General features: G+C 37.3%; 5 protein-coding genes across 8 annotated transcripts; 2 read left to right on the top strand and 3 right to left on the bottom strand.

Annotated features, from left to right (window-relative positions):
• Positions 1 to 171: 171 nt before the first annotated feature.
• On the top strand, positions 172 to 1,141 carry LOC132181142 (light-regulated protein 1, chloroplastic). The gene is made up of 3 exons (XM_059594228.1): positions 172 to 455; positions 685 to 843; positions 930 to 1,141. Exons 1-3 carry the CDS (start codon positions 265 to 267, stop codon positions 1,003 to 1,005), a joined length of 426 nt encoding a protein of 141 aa, XP_059450211.1. The 5' UTR covers positions 172 to 264; the 3' UTR covers positions 1,006 to 1,141.
• A 505-nt stretch (positions 1,142 to 1,646) lies between these two features.
• On the top strand, positions 1,647 to 4,609 carry LOC132183017 (putative pentatricopeptide repeat-containing protein At2g01510). Of its 2 annotated transcripts, XM_059596405.1 has the most exons (2): positions 1,647 to 2,400; positions 2,530 to 4,609. In XM_059596405.1, exons 1-2 carry the CDS (start codon positions 1,884 to 1,886, stop codon positions 4,335 to 4,337), a joined length of 2,325 nt encoding a protein of 774 aa, XP_059452388.1. In that variant the 5' UTR covers positions 1,647 to 1,883; the 3' UTR covers positions 4,338 to 4,609. The 2 variants fall into 2 exon arrangements, with proteins under 2 accessions (XP_059452388.1, XP_059452387.1); XM_059596404.1 differs by having other exon boundaries at positions 1,647 to 4,609.
• Positions 4,610 to 4,629: 20 nt separating this feature from the next.
• LOC132183025 (protein PXR1-like) lies at positions 4,630 to 5,493 on the bottom strand. Its single transcript, XM_059596416.1, has one exon. It carries the CDS (start codon positions 5,372 to 5,374, stop codon positions 4,805 to 4,807), a length of 570 nt encoding a protein of 189 aa, XP_059452399.1. The 5' UTR covers positions 5,375 to 5,493; the 3' UTR covers positions 4,630 to 4,804.
• Positions 5,494 to 7,621: 2,128 nt separating this feature from the next.
• Positions 7,622 to 13,320, bottom strand: LOC132183019 (aspartokinase 2, chloroplastic). Of its 3 annotated transcripts, none has more exons than XM_059596408.1 (13): positions 13,147 to 13,320; positions 12,390 to 12,946; positions 12,176 to 12,299; positions 10,686 to 10,840; positions 10,346 to 10,495; positions 10,117 to 10,212; positions 9,593 to 9,709; positions 9,069 to 9,188; positions 8,898 to 8,990; positions 8,692 to 8,814; positions 8,331 to 8,447; positions 8,013 to 8,075; positions 7,622 to 7,877 (listed from the first exon to the last, which is right to left on the bottom strand). In XM_059596408.1, exons 2-13 carry the CDS (start codon positions 12,792 to 12,794, stop codon positions 7,788 to 7,790), a joined length of 1,653 nt encoding a protein of 550 aa, XP_059452391.1. In that variant the 5' UTR covers positions 12,795 to 12,946; positions 13,147 to 13,320; the 3' UTR covers positions 7,622 to 7,787. The 3 variants fall into 3 exon arrangements, with proteins under 3 accessions (XP_059452391.1, XP_059452390.1, XP_059452392.1); XM_059596407.1 differs by having other exon boundaries at positions 12,390 to 12,934; XM_059596409.1 differs by having other exon boundaries at positions 8,698 to 8,814; positions 12,390 to 12,934.
• Positions 13,321 to 15,575: 2,255 nt separating this feature from the next.
• LOC132183020 (transcription factor ICE1) lies at positions 15,576 to 20,117 on the bottom strand. The gene is made up of 4 exons (XM_059596410.1): positions 18,704 to 20,117; positions 17,983 to 18,207; positions 16,930 to 17,100; positions 15,576 to 15,962 (listed from the first exon to the last, which is right to left on the bottom strand). Exons 1-4 carry the CDS (start codon positions 19,871 to 19,873, stop codon positions 15,879 to 15,881), a joined length of 1,650 nt encoding a protein of 549 aa, XP_059452393.1. The 5' UTR covers positions 19,874 to 20,117; the 3' UTR covers positions 15,576 to 15,878.
• Between the last annotated feature and the right edge of the window lie 4,522 nt (positions 20,118 to 24,639).

Here is a 24,639-nt window from a genome sequence, read left to right as displayed (position 1 = left end):
TAGGCAAGACAAGTAAGATATTTTCCATGATCATAGAAAAAGTCCAAGAGATCAACAAATATCTCCAACATGATGTGATTCATGTGAACAGGCTAAAGCTTATCCATATCTTTTCTTAGATGGTCCCAAAGTGAACCAAGTGAAGTAACCTTATCCGAAGTCGCAAGAATCTTGCACCGTGGAGGCCAACATATCCTTTATATGTAGAACTTAGTCCCTTGCGACGCTTCAAATTCAAGCCCATATTACATCACACCCCTCAAAATGCAGGCAGCTCTAAGCATTGCTCCGGCTCTTCTCCCTTTGACACCCTCCAAGAACTTTACCCCACTCACCAGTTTTCCTCCCAGGTTAACCGGCTCACTTGCTGCCCGCTTTACCCCAATCAAAGCAACTGCCGTTGGCCGGCCCGTGCCCCATGATACTACCACAGTTGATTACAGTTCTGCAACCTCGTAAGTTCTTATCACCTTTCATCTAACTTTTTTCAATCTTCCCCCTCTCCAGCTTTGGAAAAAAAAAAAAAAAAAAAACTTTTTTCAGTCTATTACAAGCAAAATGTGAGAAATCAATAGTGTAGTTTCCTGCTTAGTAGTTGAAAGTTGTTGATCTCAGTTAGTTTAGTGTTTGATGTCAGTGTCACATGTAGAGATGATGATATCCAACTCCTTTTCTTTTCTTCAGTGTATTTCCTGCAGAAGCCTGCGAAACTGTAGGTGGGGATGCCTGCTTGGCAGACATATACCCTGAAGTAAGGATCCAACCAGAGCCCAGAAACGGCACAGAAAGAAATGCTTCTGAGAATGTTGAGAGAGAATATCTCGAGTACAATGATGCAAAGACGTAATATAATATTTCAAGACCAAATGTAGGATTCATGCCAACTGCAATGGCTTGACTTATGTACTAATTGTATCTATGTTTTGCAGGGTTTTCCAAGGCGAGGCTTGTGATGATCTTGGAGGAGAATTCTGCGACCCCGAGTATCAGAATGGAGTCTACTAGAGGAAAGCTTTGTTTAGAAATATAGAAGGATCTTCTGATCAACTTGTAGATTTGAATATATATGCTTCTACTTGCGCTGTGTAACTGCATAAATTCCTCAATAATATACTTAAACTCAAAGCTATATTACTCTACAGACTCTTTGTTCCAACAATTTCAAAGGGAAAATATGATCAAATCGCTTTGATGTGGCAAGAACAACTTGTCCTCATAGAGATTGTGTGGGGGAAGTTTTCAGGATTGAAGTCCCCAGTAAATGCTTCTTCTCAACAAGTTGTGGACTTGCCAATTGCCATAGGCCTAGAAAGTAGAAAGTGGCTTTTATTTCTCAGCGATTTAACTATAACACCGCCGACTTAAATATATTAAGCCGAGATTTGGAATAAACTCATATTACAGTAGTCTTTGATTCACGCAGCTGGAGAATGGTAAGCAAAAAAACAAGACTCGTGTGAGGTGTCTAATGATGAATTAAGTGAAAGGAAAAAACATATCCAACCAATGAACCTACTTTATCCACTCAGCAACTCTCTGTATATATCTCTCTTCTTACAAAAATTAGGAAAAAATGTAAAATTAATCCATATAATTCTCTACTTTTTTTTTCTTTTTTTTTTTGGGACAAAAAGCCGTCCAATAACAAATACGTTTCCCTTAAAAACATATCATTAATATCCCCAACACCGCAAACCCCTCGAAAACAGAACCGCCTGATTTTGAGAACAAGAAGACCCATCTCTGTTGGTCGGGTGGTTTTGGTTGCTTCTAGAAGAAGACCCAACCACCAGGCCCCGCTTGATAGGGGACTACATACTAGGCCCGAGAATTGGGTCGGGTTCCTTCGCGGGGGTCTGGTGGTCTAGCTTAAACTTCTTTCTATGAAACCATATAGAACAAACGCACTTCAAGCCCTTGCTTCTTTAAGAGTGTGTCCACCTCCAAATCCGCCTGTAAATGTTGAAAATTTTATCGATGCCCGTATTATTAAGACGGGTTTCAATCCGGAAACATGCCGTTCTAATTTCCTGGTCAAGAATATTCTAGAAAGAGGTGAATTGTCCCAAGCGCGTGAGGTGTTTGATCAAATGCCTCATAAAAATACATTCTCAACAAACATGATGATTTCAGGTTATGTGAAATCAGGCAACCTTTCTTATGCTAGAGAGTTGTTTGATGGAATGGTTGAACGTACAGCAGTGACATGGACAATCTTAATTGGTGGATACTCGAAGTGTAATCAATTTCGAGAAGCATTTAAGATTTTTTCTGAGATGTGTAGGTGGGGGACGGAGCCGGATTATGTGACCTTTGCTACTCTCCTATCCGGATGTAGCGACTCGGAGACCGCAAATGAAGTAGTTCAAGTTCATGCCCAAATCATCAAATGGGGACATGGTTCGACTCTCATGGTTTGCAATTCCTTGGTTGATGCTTACTGCAAAATATATCGCTTAGATTTTGCTTGTCAACTCTTTCAGGAAATGTCTGAGAGAGATTCTGTCACTTTGAATGCATTGATAACAGGGTTCTCAAGAGATGGGTTGAATGAAGACGCAATAAAGCTCTTTATGGAGATGCAACATTTTGGCTTCAAGCCTTCAGATTTTACTTTTGCCGCGGTTCTATGTGCGGTTATTGGGTTAGACGACATAGTACTTGGGCAGCAAGTTCATGCTTTTGTGGTGAAGACCAACAATGTTTGGAATGTGTTTGTGGGGAATGCTTTGCTTGATTTCTACTCGAAGCATGGTCGTGTGCTTGAGGCAAGGAAACTCTTTGACGAGATGCCAGAGTTGGATTGTGTTTCATACAATGTAATCATCACCAGTTATGCATGGGATGGGCAACCGAAAGAGTCTCTTGGTCTTTTCCGGGAATTACAGTTTACTCGATTTGATCGGAGGCAATTCCCTTTTGCAACCTTGTTGAGCATAGCAGCCAATACTTCGGACTTGGAAATGGGTCGACAAATTCATTCCCAGACTATTGTGTTAACAGCAGATTCAGAAGTTCAGGTTGGAAATTCTTTAGTTGACATGTATGCCAAATGTGATAGATTTGAGGAAGCCAAAAAGATATTTGCAAATTTAGCCCACAAAAGCACAGTTCCATGGACTGCCATGATCTCAGGTTATGTTCAGAAGGGACTACATGAAGAAGGCCTAAAACTGTTCAATGAGATGCATAGAAACAATGTAAGTGCTGACCAGGCCACTTTTGCAAGCATCTTGAGTGCTTCAGCAAATTTAGCTTCACTCTCACTAGGGAAACAGTTACACTCATTTGTAGTTAGATCAGGATTTCTATCAAATGTATATTGTGGAAGTGCAGTCGTAGATATGTATGCCAAAAGCGGTTCCTTAAAAGATGCACTTCAAAGTTTCCAAGAAATGCCTGATAGGAACCCAGTCACTTGGAATGCCCTGATCTCAGCTTACGCACAAAATGGAGATGGTGAAGGCACTCTTAAGTCATTTGATCAGATGATCCAGTCAGGTTTCCAACCGGATTCCGTTAGCTTCCTGAGTGTCTTAACTGCTTGCAGCCACTGTGGGCTCGTTGATGAAGCATTACAATACTTCAAATCCATGACTCAAGTTTACAAACTTGCTCCCAGAGGATTACACTATGCGTCAATAGTTGATGTGTTGTGTCGGAGTGGACAGTTTGATGAAGCGGAGAAGTTGATGGCGGAAATGCCATTCGAGCCTGATGAGATTATGTGGTCATCAGTTCTTAATTCTTGTAGAATTCATAAAAATCAAGAATTGGCTAAGAAAGCAGCAGCCCAACTTTTCAATATGGCAGACCTCAAGGATGCTGCTCCTTATGTTAACATGTCCAATATCTATGCAGCAGCAGGTCAGTGGGATAGTGTTGGGATGGTGAAGAAGGCAATGAGGGAGCGAGGAGTTAAAAAGGCCCCTGCTTATAGCTGGGTTGAAATCAAACATAAGATTCATGTATTCTCAGCGAATGACAAGTCCCACCCACAGATGGGGGAGATCATGAGAAAGATTGATATGCTGGTGAAGCAGATGGAGAAGGAAGGATACAAGCCTGACACAAGCTGTGTACTCCACAATGTGGATGAGGAGATCAAAATAGAGTCTCTCAAAAGCCACAGTGAACGCTTAGCAATTGCATTTGCTCTGATCAGCACACCAGAAGGGTCGCCCATACTGGTGATGAAGAATCTACGAGCTTGTACAGACTGTCATGCTGCAATCAAGCTGATTTCAAAGATTGTTGCAAGGGAGATTACAGTCAGGGATTCAAGCAGGTTCCATCATTTTAGAGGGGGGTTTTGCTCCTGTGAGGACTATTGGTGACTTTGTAAACACCCAAAAAGGAAGAATTATTTTCCTGTAAAACGGGCCAACGATTACAGAACCCATTCTCTGCTTGAAGCACCAAGATTAGAATTGTTATGAAGAAAAAACGTCCTTCACGTTGCATTAGCACGAGACTACTTACATGCTTGAGGTGGATTCGTCATGTAGACTAAATTATTCACATCAGGGAGTTTTTTTCTGTTCTCGACAACATTTGACAGTGCGTCTTCTTCCTTCCAAAATTCATTTATTACAGTGATTTTTCTCCATATTGGCTTCTAATTATGAATTGAATATTCAATGTTTATTTTGTTTTTGATTCCTTCCCAGATTTGCATATAAAGATTGAGCCTTTCATCTCCGTACGTATTAGCATAATATTTGGTCGAGTTCTTCGTTCATCACAAGAGAAGAGCAAATGCAAGATTTTCAAACAAAATCATAATTAAGCTTAAAAAAAGTGACTACTGGTTCTTGCTCTTGCTCTTGTTGAGTATATCGTCGGGAACAACCTTGAGGAGCTTCCTCTGCTTGGATTTGGCGATCTTCTTCAATGTCTTGGGATTGGTGATCTTCTGGAGTTTGGTTCCGGACCTCAGAATGTTCTCCTTCTTCTTCTTCTCCCTCTCCTGCCTCTTCTTCCTCTTCTCCACCTTGTTCTGCCTTATCGCCTCCTTCAGCTCCGTTATTCTCTCCTTGTACGCCTTCTTTATCTCCTTCTGCTTGTCCCTTTCCTCGAAGTTCGTGCCCTTCAGGCTCACCTTCGATGCCGACGCTCTCTGCTTCCTCGCCTGCTTCCACTTCCGGCCGGAGACTGTCCCGGATATCACCACGTTATAGCTAGGCTTGTCCGGGTTCTCCGCCGACGCAACCGCCCATCTCTTCGCCGCAGGTGGACACGTATCCGCCTCCTCTTCTACCTCCATGGGGGCCGCAGCTTCATTGATCAGATTCTGGGATTCCTCTCGCTTCCGCTTGTAGGTCTTGCCTCCGAAGCCCTCGTCGAGGCACCGAAAATCGATTGTGCACGCCATGACTGGGTTTTAGGGGTTTTCGTTTGCAGAATGAGGCGGTGGGAAGGCTTTTCTATTTATATATTGCTTTGGCAAAATGGGCTGGTGATATTGCGCCGGGTGAGGTCAGGTCCGTAGACCGTGGTTGACACATTTATTATTTTGTGCTAGTTTTACCTTTAGCACATCCATAATGCTTTTCAAGAAAATAGGGGTAGCCAAGGAAATAAAGAAAAAGGAAAATATTTTCTCTAACCCGCAATTAAATATTGAAGCAATAAGCATCAGCTCTTCTTATTGGTTTAGCAGTTCTATGACATATCAGGGAAATATTTAAAAATCCTCGAAAGTGTTAGACGAGTTCTCTCTCTTTAGCCCTCACCCCTCTTTGTTAGGGTTTCATCTTAGCAGTCATCAGAAGGGGAGAACCTTTGTTCTCCCCTGGTTCTCCCCCTCCGGCCCTCCTCCCCTCTCCCTTTTCTACCTCCCCCCTTCCCTCCCATCGCCCTCTCTCGCTTAGCGAACTAGCCTATTTACCTGATGCCCCTAACTTTTTGGGCAATTGTTATTTCCTTTCCCTTCCTCTCCACCTCTTCCCCCTCCTTTGTTCCCTAGTTGTTTTTGTTTCTTTATGTATTTGCTTTTGTTGTTTTTTGTGCTTGTTTAGGTACACTTTGTGGGTGATGCTCTTGGGGTTTCATTCAAACTTCTCCGTCCATTTGAGTGCGCCGCCGATCTCCTCCGCGTGCTCTGCCGCCCACCGTCCTCTATTGGGCCTTTTCTTGCTCCCCCATCGTGATGAGCTTCCAACGCCAATTTCATTTTCGGTTTCCAGCGAACGCGCGATCGACTCTTCAAAAAAATCGCGTGGCAAAATGCACTCTTATTATACATCTTTTGATTCTTTATTTATGTATGTGCGTGTCTAGTTAGGCCCTATTTGCTTTAGCTTAAAACAATTCATGTTAGAAAATGTTTTCAACCAAAAATACTTTTCAAAAATTAAAAAAATAAAAAATAAAAAATAAAAAACTATTTTTTATTATATGCTTACAACCTTTTTTTTGTTTTTTGTTTTTTTAATAAAAAGAGGGAAAAGGAGCTACAAGGGAAGATCTTTCCCGCTTCTAATCCGCAAGAAAAAGAGAATAGGAGATCCCGTGAAAATGCTTCCAAAAACAAGATGGGAAGCGGCCCATTGAGCTAAAGCATGTGCACAAAAATTGACACATCTGGACACTTTTAAAGCATTCTAACTTTGAAAGGAAAAAATAGCTAAACTAATATCAGAAATACAATTAAGAAAAGACCAAGACAAAAAAAGAGCAAGGTTGTTTATGGCCAAAACAACAAAAAGAGCATCCCCTTCCAAAAAAAAGAGCAGGGTTGCTTACAACCTTAAAAGTGGTTGGAAAATACATTTTTCAACATTTGGCTTATACGGTAAAAGATGAGTTGTAGAGAAAGAAAGTATAAGAATAAAAGGCATTACATTGAATTGCCTACTCAAATTGTAGATTCAACGTAATTGCCTACTCGAATTCAGATAGCCCAAGACTTGCTCATTCAGGTGGTTCTAGGTGGTTCTCATAAGGATCCATCTCATAATTGCTTGTCCTGGAGTACGGTAAAAACTAGTTTACACTAATAGGAACCGTTCTTAATTTACGCCTTGTAAATATTTTTTTCTCGAAACAAACACGACCAGTGTAGACTATGGACTGTTTATTTATTACAAATATATTGGTACTTTTAGTTCTCGGAGATCTTGACACTAGGGAAGAGAAGGGGAATATTATGGGTATGGTGGAAATAAAGGCGGAGCAGCGGAGGTGGTGGGGCAACGGTTAAATGTGGTGAAGAAATGGGGAGTTCTAGAGAGAAATATCAAACGGCGCAGGAAGTCAAATACAGACATAAATTAGGGTTGAAACACTTGGTGCCGGTGGAAACCTGGGTTAATCTAGAAAACTATGGCTATGCGGCAAAGTCTTATGAAGCCTGGGAATAGGGCATACGTGGCAGTATCAGTGTAGACTTTAATGGTGTCTGGTGAAAGACTAAAAAGAGGAGGGGGTTGAAATTGAGGTGGCGGCACATTGTAGAGTGCCAAGTGATGTGGCGTGATCTGATAGCTAGAAGGAGTGTTTGACATGTGAATGGCAGAACTAAACTAGTGTTGGCGCGTGCTAAATGATATCTCCTAGCTGGCAAATAACACAAATGTAAACAATAAAAGAAACAAAACTAGAGTAGTACACACCATGATAAGCTATAAGCTTGCATTCGAAATATGATTACATTGTTGAAGAGACAACGATAACTTTTAATTGGACTAGAAAAGGGACACTGGACTTCCCCAAGCTTGGGAAAAATAAATATAGAGTTACAGTGAGAAGATCACCAGCTAGTGCTAAATGGGCATCAATTTGGTTTAGAGAAGATCGCTTTCAAAGAATTCCGAGTGAAGAGCCCTCACGCATTGCTCTGCTTCATTGTCATTCACAACCAACGAAATATTAACCTGGCCAGTGGAAATAGTAATCAGTGAGACAGACATACAGAGATAACCAAATTTTTGTTCTATTCAGCAAAGAGTTGTGGATTGACTTCATGCATGCAAATAACAATTTAATCAAAAGAGTTGTGTAGGAGAGACCTTAGATGCACCCTGTGAGATCATCTGAACATTGACTTTATTTGTTCGAAGAACACGAAACGCCTGCCATAATGTACACACCCAGTAACTGAATGTCAATACTAAACTTATTCAAAATATGCCCTAAAATTTCTTCCAAGAATTTAGAACTCTCCAAGAGATGAATATTCACCACAAGTAAGAAAAGAAAAGGTAATCCAGACAATGTCGTACAAAACTAGAAGAAAAACAAAAACAAAATTTGCAATCATCTTAACAAGTTTCAAGGACAATTGGAAGGGATATTCTCTAAGCAAATGAGCAAAGCATATACAGCACCTTCTCTAGTATCTGCGATGATTTCTGAACATTTCCAATAAGAGAAATTATTGATCTGTGCTGAAGGAGGTTCACAACAGCAATCTTCTCAAGTTCTTCCACAACATGGTCGAGTTCCTACTCAGATAATAATGGTATGAGATGAAAAAAAATATGCGGTTGCAAAACATACGCAAACCACTCTGCATAATAAAATACTAGTGGAACATTTAGAATGATCAGCACGTTATAGTGGATTGAGTTCATGGAAGCAAACAGAGATTTACAAGAAAAACCATTAGCCGTTGGAACCAAACGCAAGTACAAATACAATTTGTGAATTAATACAAAAAATTATAACACACGGAATAAGATATCATACGCTTGCCTGCTGAATTAGTTCTCTGCTCCAAAGCTTTGACGGATCCAGTGTCAAGGAAATACTGACTTCACTGGTGGCCACAACATCCACCGATATGCCCAAATCTTCAAATGTTGAAAATACCTGCAAGGACATATACCATGCAAAATTCAACGGGATGTTGAGTCACCACGGAGGAAAAGAGCATCAATCATTAGATTTCTCACCTTTGCAAGGAAGCCAAATTGACCAAGCATTCTAGTGCTAACAATATCCAACATAGTTATATTCCGTTTCAAAACAATGCTAGTAAGTTCTGCCTGAAAGTGGACGAAGGGAGGATTAATGCCGGTTGGAGTCTTCCATATAACCTTTAACAACTCTCAACTGCTACAAACCTTACTCATGTCTCTTGTCCTGGTTATGAGAGTACCTGGAGCATTAGGGTTGTAAGAGTTTTTAACCCTAACAGGAATATCACCTTCCCTAGCTGGTCTCATGGACTGCGGATGCAGGACCTGCAAAGTAAAAATATATATTAAAAAAATTCATATACAATCATGCATGCTTATCTTTGCCATATTGTTTCTGCTATTGTAAAATTTTGCTACAAGCATCTTTTGGATGTCCAAGGAACACAACCTAGCTACAGAACATATAGTGCAAATTTGATAAGATAGAGCATTAGGGTAAGAAATGCCAAAAATAACCTAATGTTACATGAATACTAAAAGTGCTATGATATAGAAAACCACAAAAAACACTATACAGGCAGAATGTAGGCTGCCATACAAAAATATAAAACCATGACCATGTGGTGGTCTGAGTTTGGCCTAGTAGCAGCCAAACAAGCAAACTAGCAAAGTAAAGGTAAAGTAGCTTTCACAACTTAAATAGGCAAGCAGATGCAAAATAATGATACCTGAGCACCAAAATATGCAAGTTCAGCAGCCTCGTCAAAGGTCAAATATGGCACAGGTTCTGCCCGTGGATATATGTTAGGATCACATGTTAAAACACCATCAACATCCTTCCACACCTGTAAAGGATTCAGAAAAAATTGTTTATAGTGAAGAAAATATGGAAATTAAGAGAAAACAAATTCCAAAATCCCATTCAAATTTAACATATATATCATTAAAAAAAAGCATCCATGTCTTTGACTATGCACATGATAGTAGGTTTTTTTTTTTACAAGGTAAGAAATGAACCTTATACTTTTCCCAATTCCACCCCACCCATCCCTTTAACATCTGAAGCTGAGTCCTGGGGGTCATCACTCATGCATATGCATATTTTATAAAAAAACGTAGGGGCCCCCAAGCATACAAGAAGTATACAAAAAGGACAAAAAGAGCAGGAAAAAAAGAAGAAAACAAGAGAAAGCACCCGCGAAAACCCAACACCAAAAACCCCAAACACCCCAAGATGTAAACCTTAACTGACCTGTATCTCTCGCAACCCCAGTGCTTTACCAATGGTTGTGGCTGTCAAATCACTACCACCCCTACCCAATGTAGTAACTGCACATGTCCTCCAGCCCTACAATCATGAAAACAAAATTTGATACCACTATTGTCAATCCTAACAACAGGAAACTCTTGTTTAAATGGAGTTAACACTCTCAAGTTCTTCGAATAAGAAAATCTACACAGCAGGTAGCCAGTAAAAATACCTTTCCAAGGAAGCCAGTAACAACTGGTATTGCAGGTTCATAAACCCAATCACCAATTAACTTCTTTGCAACAGCTGGATAAGTTGCTTCCAAAATATCCGCATTTGTGAAGTCATCTGTGGTTATAAAACCAATCTCAAAGGCATCATACTGCAAAATAAGAGGAGGGGGGATATATATAGATCTTATCAAGAATGGTTTTAAGCAACGTACTTGAAAGCACAAATCCAAGTCTAACCATTTTCTTCAAAGGACTAACTAAGTTCATGTACCAGTCATTTGAGAATACTGACAGACTAATCACATTAAGGAATAGACAAGTAATCAGGAAACAACATACTTGGCGAGCTGTTACACCAATTTTATTCAAATATGCTGCAAAGATCCTAGTGGACATGCACTCCCCAAATGAAACTAAATAATCTTTTGTCCGTAGAGTCAGCTCTTTCATCATAGCAATTCCCTTGAGAAGCTGCTCCAATTCTTCTAGGTGTGCTGCAAATATTTTTTTCAGAACACCAGGAGGTCAGCCATAGAGACAAGTAAGAATAAATGATAATCATCTGAATCCAACAAATAGAGGATACAGATGGTACAAGTACTTTAACCTATTCCTTGACAATAAGATAATGAGATGCTTCGAGCAATTGTGATATAACTATTGTATAAAATATGACGAAACTCAATAGTATCAAGAGTTTCCAGAAGTTGATAACAATTCACATCGTCAGAGACAATTGCTAATTAAAAGGCCACCCATCTGTATCAGTGAAGGAATGTGATAAAGCAATCACAAGACTGGCTTTTCCATTCTTGAGTTTTGTTGAAATATCTAGCATGGCCAGAACTCTCTGCCACCCTGGTTCAAGTTTTGCAGACATGGATGGGTTTCTTTTTGCAAAACAATATACCGTTAATTATTGGAGAGAACCATCCATTAGAAATTTTGGTGTACTGAAATAAACCCCTAAACCAAAAGATACTTGATGAATTGATACTACGCATGATCATCTGATAACTTTCTAAAACACAACATTACTACATAAATAACACCAAACAAACCCAACCCAACCAAGACAAGTTGACATTTCTAAAGGTTTCCAAGCGAAGGGGAATCTCAACTTGATTAGCAAGTAGACAAGTTCAACTAATTGGTTAAAATAAACCAAGCTTGAGCTGCTCACTAGAAACAAAATAGCACATACATTGTGCATCAAGAATTTATAATGCCCGCTTTTGATGCAAAGGATAAAGGTCTATAGTTCTTCATATGCATATGGGGTTCAATATCAAGGTACCATAATGCATAATGGAGCTCCCAAGTATGAGGACCTATATTTATGAATTTGAAACTGCCTTTAAAAAAAATAAAAAAATAAAATAAAAAAGCAAACCTATTTGAAGAGGAGTTCTAAGGCATTGCTACCCAAGTTTGACTCAGCTTAATTTCTTTGTTCTTTCTTTTTCTTTCTAATTGAAGCAGCTTATGAACGAAAAATTAGATACTTAAGAAACTGACGCCAGCAGAATCTGTCACATCCTTATATATTTTAAATATACTTTCCTTTTCACAGCACCAATCCTAACGAAAACTTCCTAGTTCCTAGTTTGACACGAGCATTCTAGACATTAACATCAAATCCATCAAAGGAGGACATAACTACAGTTTAATGCAACCAATCATAAGCATCACACGAAGAACCAAAGCCCGATGAGTTATAAGAAAAAATTCACAGCCATATGACAATCCGATTTGGTTATTACAATACAACTCGAAACTATAAGTTCTGACCAAGAACAATCGATCCTACATGCAAGAAAGAAACTCACGTGATATAGTAGACTTGTCTATTCGAAGCTCTTCCACAGTCCTGAGATGCAGTGCTTTTATAAAGCTCAACTCCTCAATACTCGATATGTTAGAAACGCCACAGCCGACCGCCTTTTCTCCAGCCTAACACAAAATACAAACCAATTCAATCACAAATTCTTCTGCTTTAATAGTTCGACAAAAAGGATACATAACAACAAACTAAATGCATACCAATAAAAGTTTGTTCGTCGTCTTTCCCATTGCCGATAAAACAATCACCGGCCTCTCATTCGGGAAGCCGATTATGAGCTCAGCTACCTCTCTCATTCTCTCAGCGTTGGCCACTGACGAGCCACCGAATTTCATGACACATGTCATTTGATTCTCTGCTTCGCCGAAACCTTGATTCTCCGTTTCCTTCCTTTCAAGGACATCCACACTCACTCCCTCGCAACTCACTTTCAAAACTCTGCTTCTACAACTACTCTTCACACTCGAATGTGATAATCCGGATGCCGAAGCCACAGAAGTATCAAAACGAAGCCGCTTTGGGCATAGAGGCCGGAAATACGAAGATCTCCTCGATGAAACCGGGCACAAAGTCTTAACTCCAGCAAATTGCAATCCGGCCTCCATGCTTAATTAGCTAATGGATCTACCAAGCTATTTCGACGAATTGATGCAAAATTCAATTGCCTATTGGAAAATTTTTCTCAAAGATCTGAAACGAGACCAAGATGTTCGCCAAAATTTGCTTCAAAATTCAACCGCTCGATCTGCACATTCCACTACTCAATCAAATCATTCAAAAACAACACAGAATCAAGGAACGACAAAATTACACACAAAAAAACAACATGTGTCTACATTTCGCTTTGTTATTGTCCATTATACAGTAAAAGAACTGCAATAGAAAGAGAAATGCAACCAAAACTTAAAAAAGAGAAGAAAAAAAAATTAAAAAACGGAGCAAGAGATCCGAAGGTACCTTGACAGCGAGCGAAGAATAAAGAATGTGTAAAGCACTCAGATTCCTTCAGAGCTTTAGAGTCCAAAGCTCCGAAGGAATGCAAGAGAAAACGCGACTCAAACTCAACAACCGGCGGCGCCTCTCTCTTCCATGTACATTAAGGGACCGTTTGAACGCCACACAAAAACGTGTTGTATTCTTTTCTATTTATATGGTAGCAAAGTTGCATCTTTTTGTCTATTTTGCTCAGAAACCCTCCCGTGGTTTGTGTTCAAACTGATGGCCAAGATTCAATCCAGCTCTTCGTGTCAATAGCCAGAGAAATCCTACACACTTTTTTTATTTTTAAACTCTCAAATCAGTTTTAACTAAAAAATTATCATTAAATTTAAGATAAGTTATTATTAAATTCAAATTTGAATTTAATAGTAATTTTAAATACTTAAAAAAGTGTGTATATATAAAACATAATCGGGTTTTCTTCAATGAAACACATAAAATGATAAAATGGAAAGATTAGTACCCAAAACATAAATACACCTTTTTGGGTGTTGTATAAGTAGATATTGGGCGGCTATTTAGATTGATAGAAAATAATATAACCAATAGAAAACGTAATGCAACACATAAATAAATCTACGGCATCAATTATTAAGAACACGTGGCACTCCAGTTTGTGTCCCGTGTCAAAACTACAAAATGACTAGCACATGGTTCTCCAGTTACATGTATCTGACACACACCCAAAAAAAAAAAAAAACGTGTACATTTCAAATTGAAATAGAGAAAAGAAATGTAATTCAACCGGCGGTAACTGGTAAAGAGTTATGTGACGAATAGTCGCGGGTTGGGCGTGACAATAATGTCAATAAATATAGGCGCGTTGACGATTCGAAATTGGCAAGTGAATGTGAAACGTTGCTTGGGCTTTTGAAGAAAAGTTTCAGAGTTGAATCCGAGGTGGACCTCTCTGTCGCCTGTGTGGGCTGTGTCGTCTGCGTCGTGCGTGTAGACTCCGGTGTTGCGTGGTCCACTACAGAGTACAGAGAGATGGTCTCGGCCATTCAATTCGACACTTCACTATGTTTTGTTTTCTTTGTAGATGCATCGTCTGCATCCTTATTGCTACTGTAGTACTGTTGATCTTCATTGTTATCGATATGTTAAAAAGTATTGTATGTTAGCGTATCGTTCATCCATCACTATCAATATTATTGCCAGAGATTTTTATTATTACTGTTTAAATAATAAATCAATTGTGATATATCATTATAGAGTAGAGATTTTTGGCTGCTAAATTGAGTCAGCCAAGCGTCTACTTTTTTTTTTTTTTTTTTTTAATTGAAAAAAAAAAAGAGGTTACAAGAGAGATTATAGATTACCGAATTTGAAACATTAGCACCAAGTTTGAGGCATTAGCACCAAATTTAAGATGATCGAATCTCTTCCTTTAGGGTAATATCATTCCTAAAGAGTTAACATTTTACCTTTAATTTTGTTTTGAATCGAGAAACAAGTTTTGATGCATTAAAACTTAAATATTAGCTCATAAAAATTTAGCTAACAAAAAAAATACAAGAAAAATTTCATTTTATTTATTTTATTTTTTTTATTTATTCGTCGTTGGACGATGCTGGTCTGCCTCAATTTGGCAGTCGGATAGCACGACTCATCATTGTATGTTTCCCTTTCCCCCTCTCACATTGATATTGAATAGGAAAAAAAAATCATGGTATATGTTGTGACACACTTTCCAAACCCACCTGTGCACCAGTTTGTATATAGCCCAATTCGCCGCTTAAAATAAGAAGCTAAAGGCCATGTGTTTGGGTTAGTGCAACGGACCCAGCTGGGAAGGGAAATACAAGGCCCATTATGAAGTGAACATTTTGGATGACATCAATGTGCCCAAACCCATCACTGTGAAGTGATTTTTCTACAGGGATGATTTGTTCCCTGCAGGCTCTCTCAGTGTCTTTGAGCTTCACATTTATTTTTAATTTTTTAAGAGTTCGAACCTATATAAATAAATAAATACATGAATATAAAAGGTAATAATATAGAAAACTAAAAATCATCTAACCATATAGGGGTAAAAAAAGTTATCATTAACAGGGTGCAACCACCCTCTGAGTGGCTAACCACCTTTCTTTCTTTTTTTCTTTTTTTTTTTTCTTTCTTTTTTTTTGAGATTTCTTCTCTATTTTTAATTTTTTTTTCTAATTTATTAACTCAAAGGGTATTCAAGTATATTTAGTTTCTAAACGAAAAATACTTTTCATCATTTCACATTAAAAATAAGTATCCATTTTCATCATTTCACATTAAAAATAGTATATGTGTCACGTGATTGAGTGTGACAGGTGGTAGTCCGTGGGAGCGGCGTGTAAATGAATGATTGTTGAAGCGAGTTAAATGGAATTAACCCAATAATCAAACACGTGCAGTAAGATTCTAATCAAATTATTTTCCATACAAAACAAGTAGAAAAGGAAAGATTTACTCCCAAAGCTGAAGATACATGAGAAACACAACAAATTCGATCGCTATACTTTGAAGCACGATTACAAAAAATATCCACTAATGCTACAAAATCAAGCTTCAAACATTAGCTGGCCTACTTGACTTTGGTCCGTGCGCAACTTTGGCAATGGGAATCAGCAGCAAATACATTTACAAACTACTCGAGGTACAGCACCTACAGTTAAGTTCCTCCATTTCTAATTGGTTGCATTCACAAAGCACTCGAGTTACATCATACCATGGAAGCCAGCCGAATCCAAAAGTACCGCTTTAATTTGCTCGGGCAATACATCCTGGCCTTCCCTGCATTGCTGATCAACAATGAGAAAAATAATTAAGACTTTCCATGACAATTAATCAGCAAAAGTAATCGAAAAACACTCTACATTGATGAAGAAAAAAGTCGGGCCAAAATCACAAAAGGAAAAGCCTAGTGGACCATGCATAAAGATGCCAGCAATTAGAAATAACGTGGAACCTCACCAAGGGAAGGTCCTTCAAACCTACTCCAGCCAGTTTGTAACTACTTGCAGTAATCTTTTTATATATGAAGTTGTTCAACAAGAACCTGCTTTGCATGGTGGTCTGAGAGAGAAAGATCACAGAATCTGACTAGAAAATCAGATCTCACTAGATTTGAAATCTTTGTTTCTATTTTTTTTTTAATCTTCACTTATTCAGCCAAATTTACTTCTTTTTCTAAGCCTTTATTAAACCCATCAGGGGACTTCCATGCTCTCTTTTCCAATAATATATCATCTTTTCAGCAATGACAATTCTATCATACATAATCTTTCTTGGTAGTTAGCTTCACTCCCATCCATCTGCATCATGATCCTGAGACCTATGCATGTGGACTACCAGTTGTACTCTGCATGAAAATCAGGAATGACAGAAAGAACTATCATCTCTACAATGAGACAAGGGAGCATGGACTCTCAATTTCAGTTTTTTTTTTTTTTTTTCACATCTTATATGAAATTTGCTCCAGTACCAAGGACATGCTTTCGGTTCTAGCCCATATAGTGGAACAAGTATTCTACTTGCTTCCTCATAGATAATTTTCTATTTAAAAATCGGTATTGCAAAATTCAAAAGCAATATATAAAGAAGTCAAATCCATAGTAGATGATTTTGGCAGTATGAAAAGATACAGGTACAAAGCACCAAAAACAGAACATATAATAGCGCAGAATCTTTCTCATGCTTCATAACCAAAAGGTGAATTCTATAAAACCAATGAAAGCCTCACTTTTGGCATCAGAGGAAGAAGCATACCTCAGCTCGGAACACATCCAAAGCAAACCCATTGAAACAGCTAATTACAGCCTGCTGGATGTCCAACCCCAGGTTGTCCAGAGCCCTCATAGTGGAAAGCAAGAGACCTGGTCTGCGGGCACAAAACATGTGTATGTTGACAGCTCTCCCTTCCCTTACCCTTACCTCCACCTATAACATAGAGAAACCAAGCAAAGTACGGCTCAAACCAATGTCCTGGATTACCACAAAACAATGGATTTGGTATTACTTGAGAACACTCGACCATATGCCACATAAGGAGTAGAGTGTGTGTCTCAGATAAGTGAATGTTATTGTGGATCATGCCCAATTAAGGTTTAATGATTGTAAATTTGTAATAAATGGACTTTATATACAGTGGCTTTGGACTCACTAATATATCCCAGTTTTAGTTTAAAGGGCAGAAAAATAAAGAAAAAAAAAAAAAAAAACCACTCGTCCTATACACTATAAAACTTAAGGCATCACACTACAGGACCATGCAGCAGCAGCAGCACATATTACAAGTTGATGAGCTTACATCTTATTGTAAACCGATAGCAAATCATTGGGCCCCGCAATTGTTGGCCCTAGGACAGACGTACGTACAGAAACCCATATGAACACACACACATTGATAAATAGATATGTGGAGAGAGAGAGAGAGAGAGAGAGAGAGAGAGAGAGCTTCCTAGAATCAACTTCACATAAAAATTAGCACAGGTAAAAATTGTGATGCCTACTGGTCTAATACCAGAACTGGTTAAGCGTCCAAATCTATGTAACATGCACACTCCATTTCTAAGATTTTTTGCCATGTTGGTCAAACTGATATGATGCAAGTAAGAAAGCCATATGAACACCAATAAACATTTGTACTTTACTCATGTTTACATCTCAAAATCAACTTGGATCCATGTCCTTGTTAGGTAGGTGAGAGTTCCAGAGAAAATAAAGATGATAGATAGCAGCACATTTCCAAACTTACAAGCATCAAGCAATTAATGAAAAACCTGAAAATGTCAAATGAGCACTAAGATGGGTGAAATTTACCCTTGCAGGTTGGTTTTTAGGGCTTGGCAGGGAGCTGGGACAAAGTTCTTCCTTCACACGGCAAGGAAGGGTAGGCAGAGTTGGTGTCAAAGGGTGAAAGCTTGTAGAAGGTGGCAGCAAAGATCCTGGTGGGGATGACTCCAGTTCATTGTGTAGATCATTGATCCTTTGCAAAAGCTCCTTTAAGTAATCGATGGCATCCCCAAGTATTGAGGCTCTATCCATCTGTGAACAAATACGGGATAATCATCAGATATTGTGGCCAACGGATGAAGGACTCAAACTTAATTAAAGTCCAAAACAAAGCACCCAAATTATGCAGTGAGAAAGAAACTCCCAAATGGACATCGGTCCAAGATGTTTAGAAATCAAGATCAATTGTAGGATTTGACATAAATATTCTAACTTCTCAGTGTCCTTAAATATAGAATGGATCATAAATCAACTAAAACTTAAAATTTCTCAAAGTTCTTTGGAGAGAGGATAATAAGGGACGAACAGCTCTTTTAGTTCGATTCGTTGGTCCATAAATTCTATTTCAGAAATATATAGAGCATCTAAACCCAACATGCTGGCTTCTGTAGGCCACTCACTCAATGGTCTTCCAATACAAAGTAAACTCACAAGGTTACTAACCACCACATACAATGGAAATGAAAAAACGACACACTCAAATTAAGCAAAGGGCAAAAAATTTAAGCCCCCTGAAATTACTTCATACCTTGCTAATCTTGGGTACAACAGACCTAAGCATGTAGAGCCTATCATTAAGCTTCTTCCTCCGCCGCCTCTCCGCCATCAGATTCTTAGCCGGCAGTCCCTTCTTCTTTCCCTTCTGGTCCCCACCCGTGACAGCACTGTTCGCATTGGAGTTGCTTCCACCATTTTTAACACTCTCCTCCGCCTTACCTATACCATTCTCAATGAACTCATCCGAATCGTAATTCAAGCCCGAAACGTCGATGCTCGCTTCCTCCACATCACCTGCCTCGTTCTTCTTCCTCCTCCTACTCTCCAAATTCTCCGAATTTTCGCCGAATGTCGCACCCGAGACCCGCAAAGTCCCCGAGTTTTCAGAGCCTTGCCGAAGAGCCGCTCGCTTCTGAAACAGAGTGGGTTGCGTACCCACTTGAGGGAAAACCTCAAGAGGTCGCAGAACCTTTGCTCTGTTTAGTAACAGAGAACTCCCTGAGTTATCGAACCCCTCGAAACCAGCTGGACTAAACCCGCCACTCAGCCCGGCGGCCGTATCGGTTATCGGCAGCAACCGAGTTGGTTGAAACTCGCCGACCGAACCCAGCTCGGGAGCACCAATCTGGGGATGAGAATTCAAACCCGGGAAGCCCATCAAAGCAGGGGAGTTGGAAACAGCTGGGTTGAACGGACAGAGAAGACCAGTATCAAGCCCCAAATCGAAGGCATTGTCAAAAGGGTTGGTGCAAACAGCGTTTATGAGCGAAGAGAAGCAAGATTTGTGGGGCAAGAAGGGTGGCTGTGACTGTGAGGGGTCGAGGGTGAACGCCTGTGATGGAGAGCAGGAAGAGGACGAGTCCAAGGGCTGCAAAAGAAGGCTATTGGCGTCGTTTGGATTGGAACAGAAGCTAATGTCTCTGACATCTTGTGGGTTTGAGAGGCCATGGAGATGGTTATGGAGGTCCCGGCGAGGCGGGTTCAGAGCAGCGTTGTTGTTGATGTACCAGTCATTTTCAAGCATGGACTTGTAGGAAGAGAGAGGAACACCAAGACCCATGTCCTCGTCCTTGCAGTTGCTGGGCTCGCCTTCATTGTTGGTTCTGGTCCACGACGCTGCGTCTTCTTCATCTTCCCCGCCTCCACCTCCACCTCCTCCTTCCATCCAAACGATACCGTTTGCAGAAGCCCTCGGTAGCATCCCTCTGCGTTTCTTTGAGAGAGAGAGAGAGAGAGAGAGAGAGAGAGAGAGTTGGGGTTGAAGAGTAGGGTGAGTGAGAGAAAAGAGCAGTGGCTTTTTCTATGGATCAGAGTTCAGAGAATCATTTTGGAGAAGAAAGAGGAGAGATTCGAGGTTTGAACGTTATGCAATGCAAAGGTACTGAAAAATATTTAAAAAAAAATGAACGGAGAGCGCTGTCCGTCTGTGTGGGTTATCTATGTGTCTGCTCTGACCTATGCTAGCTGCTACTTCTTGCTACTTTTTTGTTGTTTTAACATTTTTGCCCCATTTTGCTCTATTAAAAGAAATAAATAAATTCCCTATGTTTTGTTAAATTTTTTTATTTCCTATCTTTTATTTTTTAAAAAAAATATATATATATTAATAAATAACATAGAAATATTCATAATTTTCACATAAAACATTTTCCTCAACTAAAAATAAAAGATTAATGCTACACATACAATTATTTTACAGTTTTTAACAAGTATCTCAGCGATTAAAAAATTTATTATCTTAAATCACATGCTAACACATACCTAAAGTCATTTTCCAAGTAATGCTACACATGTTAGCATGAGATTTTTTTTTTTTTTTTTTTTTTTAAGGATGTTAGCATGAGATTAGAGCTCCGTTATTAGTCACTAAAAATAAAGTTTAATACTTTCCAATCAAATGCTGACACTTATCAAAGTTAGTAAACAAATGGTTAAAAGAGTTGTATGTCTGGTATTTTTCAAAACGAAAAACACTTCTTAAAACACATTAATAGTCGCTAAGGGGTATATCAATCGATTGGAAATTATGTTTCATTAAGTGAACTAGATCGAATCTCCTCTCCTTCTTTCCTTCTCTTGTGCATAAATGTAAAAAAAAAAAAACGCATTAATAAAACATCCCCAATTGTAGAGTCTTTGGAAATTGTTTTATAATATATATATATATATATTTGCCTATAAACAAAAATAAGAGCGAAAAAGTATAATTGAAAAATTCTAATTACATTTGTTAATATTTTTATTTTTTATTTTAAAAACAAAATATTAATAAATAACATAAACATGAAGTATTTACAAAAAAAAAAAATGAAATCAAATAAATTATTACCTTTACGTCACATTAAAATTTTTTTTTAAAGAAAATTCATCTAAAAAAACATATTAATAAAGAGAGTGCTCTTATTTAACTTCGACTTACAATATAAAAATAGATTAAAGGAACATCACAAGAGAAAGAAAGAAATATCGTGCCAACAAAAATCTAAAGAAAATGTTGATAAAACGATATTATGGCTTTGTTTGATAAACGTTTTTACATGGTTTTGACATTATACTATTCATTTTATTTTTTTATTTTTTTAATATTCTCTTATCTTTTACATCATATCAATAATTTTTTATTACTATTCAAATAAAAAAATCACTATAAAACAAAATTTTTTCATTTTTTCGTACCAAATATTCTTACTTTTTCACTTTAAAAAAAAAAAAACCATTCTTACTTTTTTTTTTTATTCACATCAATCACTTTTTGCTACAGTATTAAAACAAAACCAAAACAATATCGTTTATTAAACGAATCCTATGTGTTTTAATGTCTGGCGTGCCGACATGGTCTTTCGAGTTGACTTTTTAAATCAACATCCTTCATAAAATGTTCAACATGATAATAAATGGATTTTATAAAATCATACTTCGAGTATTACAAAATGAATGAAATGCAAACAAGTTTCTTTCTTAGTCAAGTTTGATAATATATATTATTTTTCTCTTTTTAAAATAAAAATATTAATAAATAATTTAAAACACAATAATACTGGTAAAACATTTAAAATTATTGTTATTTTTATGTCATATCAAAATATTTTTTTAAAATAAAATGAATGGTGACATCTTAAATTGATTTAACTCGACAGGCTCTCAATTTAGATAATAAAACCATGCATTTTTCAAGAGCCAAGAGGGTAGAAAATTTGAAATTTTAAGACAATTTAAGAGATGTGAGAGTTTGTTTGGATTTTACTTACTTGAACAGATGTTCAAACAACGTCCTAAGTAAAAGATTCAAACACATGGCCTGTCCAAATAAGTGGGCTTGTACTCAAAATTAGAAAGAAGCAATTTGTTATTCATGCATACATACATACATATACGTGTGTATGTATATATAATATGTAGGGAAAACTTCATTTTAAACTCTTGAACTACTACGCAATTTGACATACTCCTGAACTTTGTAACATCTCAATTTGAACTCCTGAACTTTCAATTGCAATCAATTTGAATTCATCTGTCAAATTTTAAACGTTAAAATTGATATAATGATGTTTATACCCTTCACTTTTTTGTAAAATTAAAAATTGACGCAGTGGTTCAAATTGATTGCAATTGAAAGTCTAGAAGTTTAAATTGAAAGGTTTCAAAGTTCAAAAGTATGTTAAATTACATGATAATTCAAGAGTTTAAAGTGAAATTTTTCCTAATGCATATGATATGCATGCATTGGTAGGTTGAGGCAGATCATTCGCAGATGTAGCCTTTCTTAAATGAGATCACATAGACGATGCATTTTCACATAATTTCATTTTAGTGCCTTTTCGAGAGATTTCCGACGAGCACCGATTTAAGAGAGAGAGAGAGAGAGAGAGAGAGACAAATTAAGAGCGAGAACTACCGGACAAGAAGTGAAATGTAAGAATTGATTACTTCAAAGCATATCTAGTGGACATGCTAGGCCATCTGTTTCTCTTGGATAAAAATTAGAATGGGGGAATTTTTTTCAAACTAAGTATATGAGCTTTTAATTATGATATGCATATGAAAATCACATGTTATATTAAAATCAAGTAAGAATTACATTTTTTTTTTTAAAACACATATCAATTTAATAAGTTGAATTTTGAAGTAAAGCAATAAACTAAATCTTTATCTCATAATTGACCTGACAGACTCAATCAACCCTTAGATCAATATTTATTAAATAAATAAATAAATGGTTGGTTATTATTAACAAGAAAACAAAATACAAGAGTTAGTTGGACTGTTAGGTCAGCATTATGGGATAATTGTGAGAGGAAAATATAGTTTATAACATCACTCTTACTTTATTAGGAGGCTTGAGTCTCCTAAGCCTCATAATGTTCTATTTTTTTTATATATAAAAAAAAAGAAAATACTTTCATATTCTTTTTAAATCAAAATTTTATTGCCCAAAATTATTAATATATTATTATTTATTAAATTTCCATCCCCCATATTCTAAAAATTTATAAGTTCACCCATGCCTCCTTCAAGACATTAATCCAAACCCAAAAGGCAAACACAAATTACCTCCACTAGAGTAGTCTTACTCAAAACTTTCATTTTATTAGTTTTCCCTTGTTTTCTTTTTTATAGTTTTTTATTTAATGAATGTATATTTTTAGTTTTGTTCGGGGTTTGGGATAAAAAGATTTGCTTGTGGCACAAAATGAATTAGAATAGCGCAAGAATTGACTGGATCAGCAGCCGTGGCTTCCACAGAGAAAGAGAATTTCCATTTGTCATTGCCAATTCCCAGCATGCAAATGCAATGCAAAATTGCAAAGCAAGACTTTTGGAATAAATTTTGGAGAAGAAAACCCCAAGTTTTCTCGTGATTCCTCTCCATTCACTGCACCTACTCCCCAATCAAACTCCATACTCCTATCCCACTTTTCAATTCCCTCTTCTTCAACGATTACCCTCCTTCTCCCTCCTCTCTCCCTCTCTCTCTCTCTCTCTCTCTCTCTCTCTAGACCTTCATACAGATTCTCCAAGCAGCTTGAGACGATAAAAGATATATATACAATTAATTAAGACCAAAATCTGATAAGCTAACATAGCTTTCTGTTGGTTTCAAGTGCTTTTCATTATGAATGGCAAACCTTTAACTGACCACAAGTGATAATTACGCATTATTTTATATTTGAAAAATCCAACTTCAACAAAACCAAACTGGCTGCTCCTCCGCCTCTGGTTTCGTCGCCAAATTTTTGTTTCTTGCCATTTATTTTATTTTATTTTTTACATTACCTAAATCAAATTCATGCATAAAACACTCTTAGAGTATTTACATCAACAAATTTCATCTTCATTTTAATTAAAAAAAAAAAATTACATTTTTTTATTAGCTACCCAACTTATCCAAAACACATACATCTCATTCTCTAACCTATTTTAACTATCAATTTTTACTTTTTCATTTAAATATTTTTCCTCAAGGATTTACTTATTCTTTTCTATTAGTAAGGTAAAAAAAATTGAAATTAATGATTGCGGTTTCAATAAGCGCTTTTTAAATCGTTATTTTTAAAAATCACAAAGGCATTTGATAAAACACGTTAAAAAATATTTTTTTGTCAAATATTTGTTATGGAAAGTAGTGATTTTGGTTTAAATTTGCACATTTTCAAATAAACATCCTAACTTGCTTATAGAAATCGCAATTTTTTTTCTTCTATAAATTACGTTTTGCGATATCTTTTAAAAATACAAATTATTTTTGCAAAATCGTAGTCCCATTCGCACCATAAGTAAACAAATTAACAATGTTCCCCAATTTTTTTTTATTAAACTAATTAAATCAATGTAGACAACTCTATACCTCAAAATAATGCTATAAATATATCCTACCTCATCAACATTATTATCTAGTATTGTTGAACTAAAAAGAGTGTGCTTGCTCCCTCTTTGTGTCCGGTGACGCGATACTAGTGTTGATGAATT

The sequence above is a fragment of the Corylus avellana genome, chromosome ca5 (genome assembly GCF_901000735.1).
Source record: "Corylus avellana chromosome ca5, CavTom2PMs-1.0".
Taxonomy (NCBI): Eukaryota; Viridiplantae; Streptophyta; class Magnoliopsida; order Fagales; family Betulaceae; genus Corylus; species Corylus avellana.
This window is presented reverse-complemented; position numbering and strand designations above follow the sequence as displayed.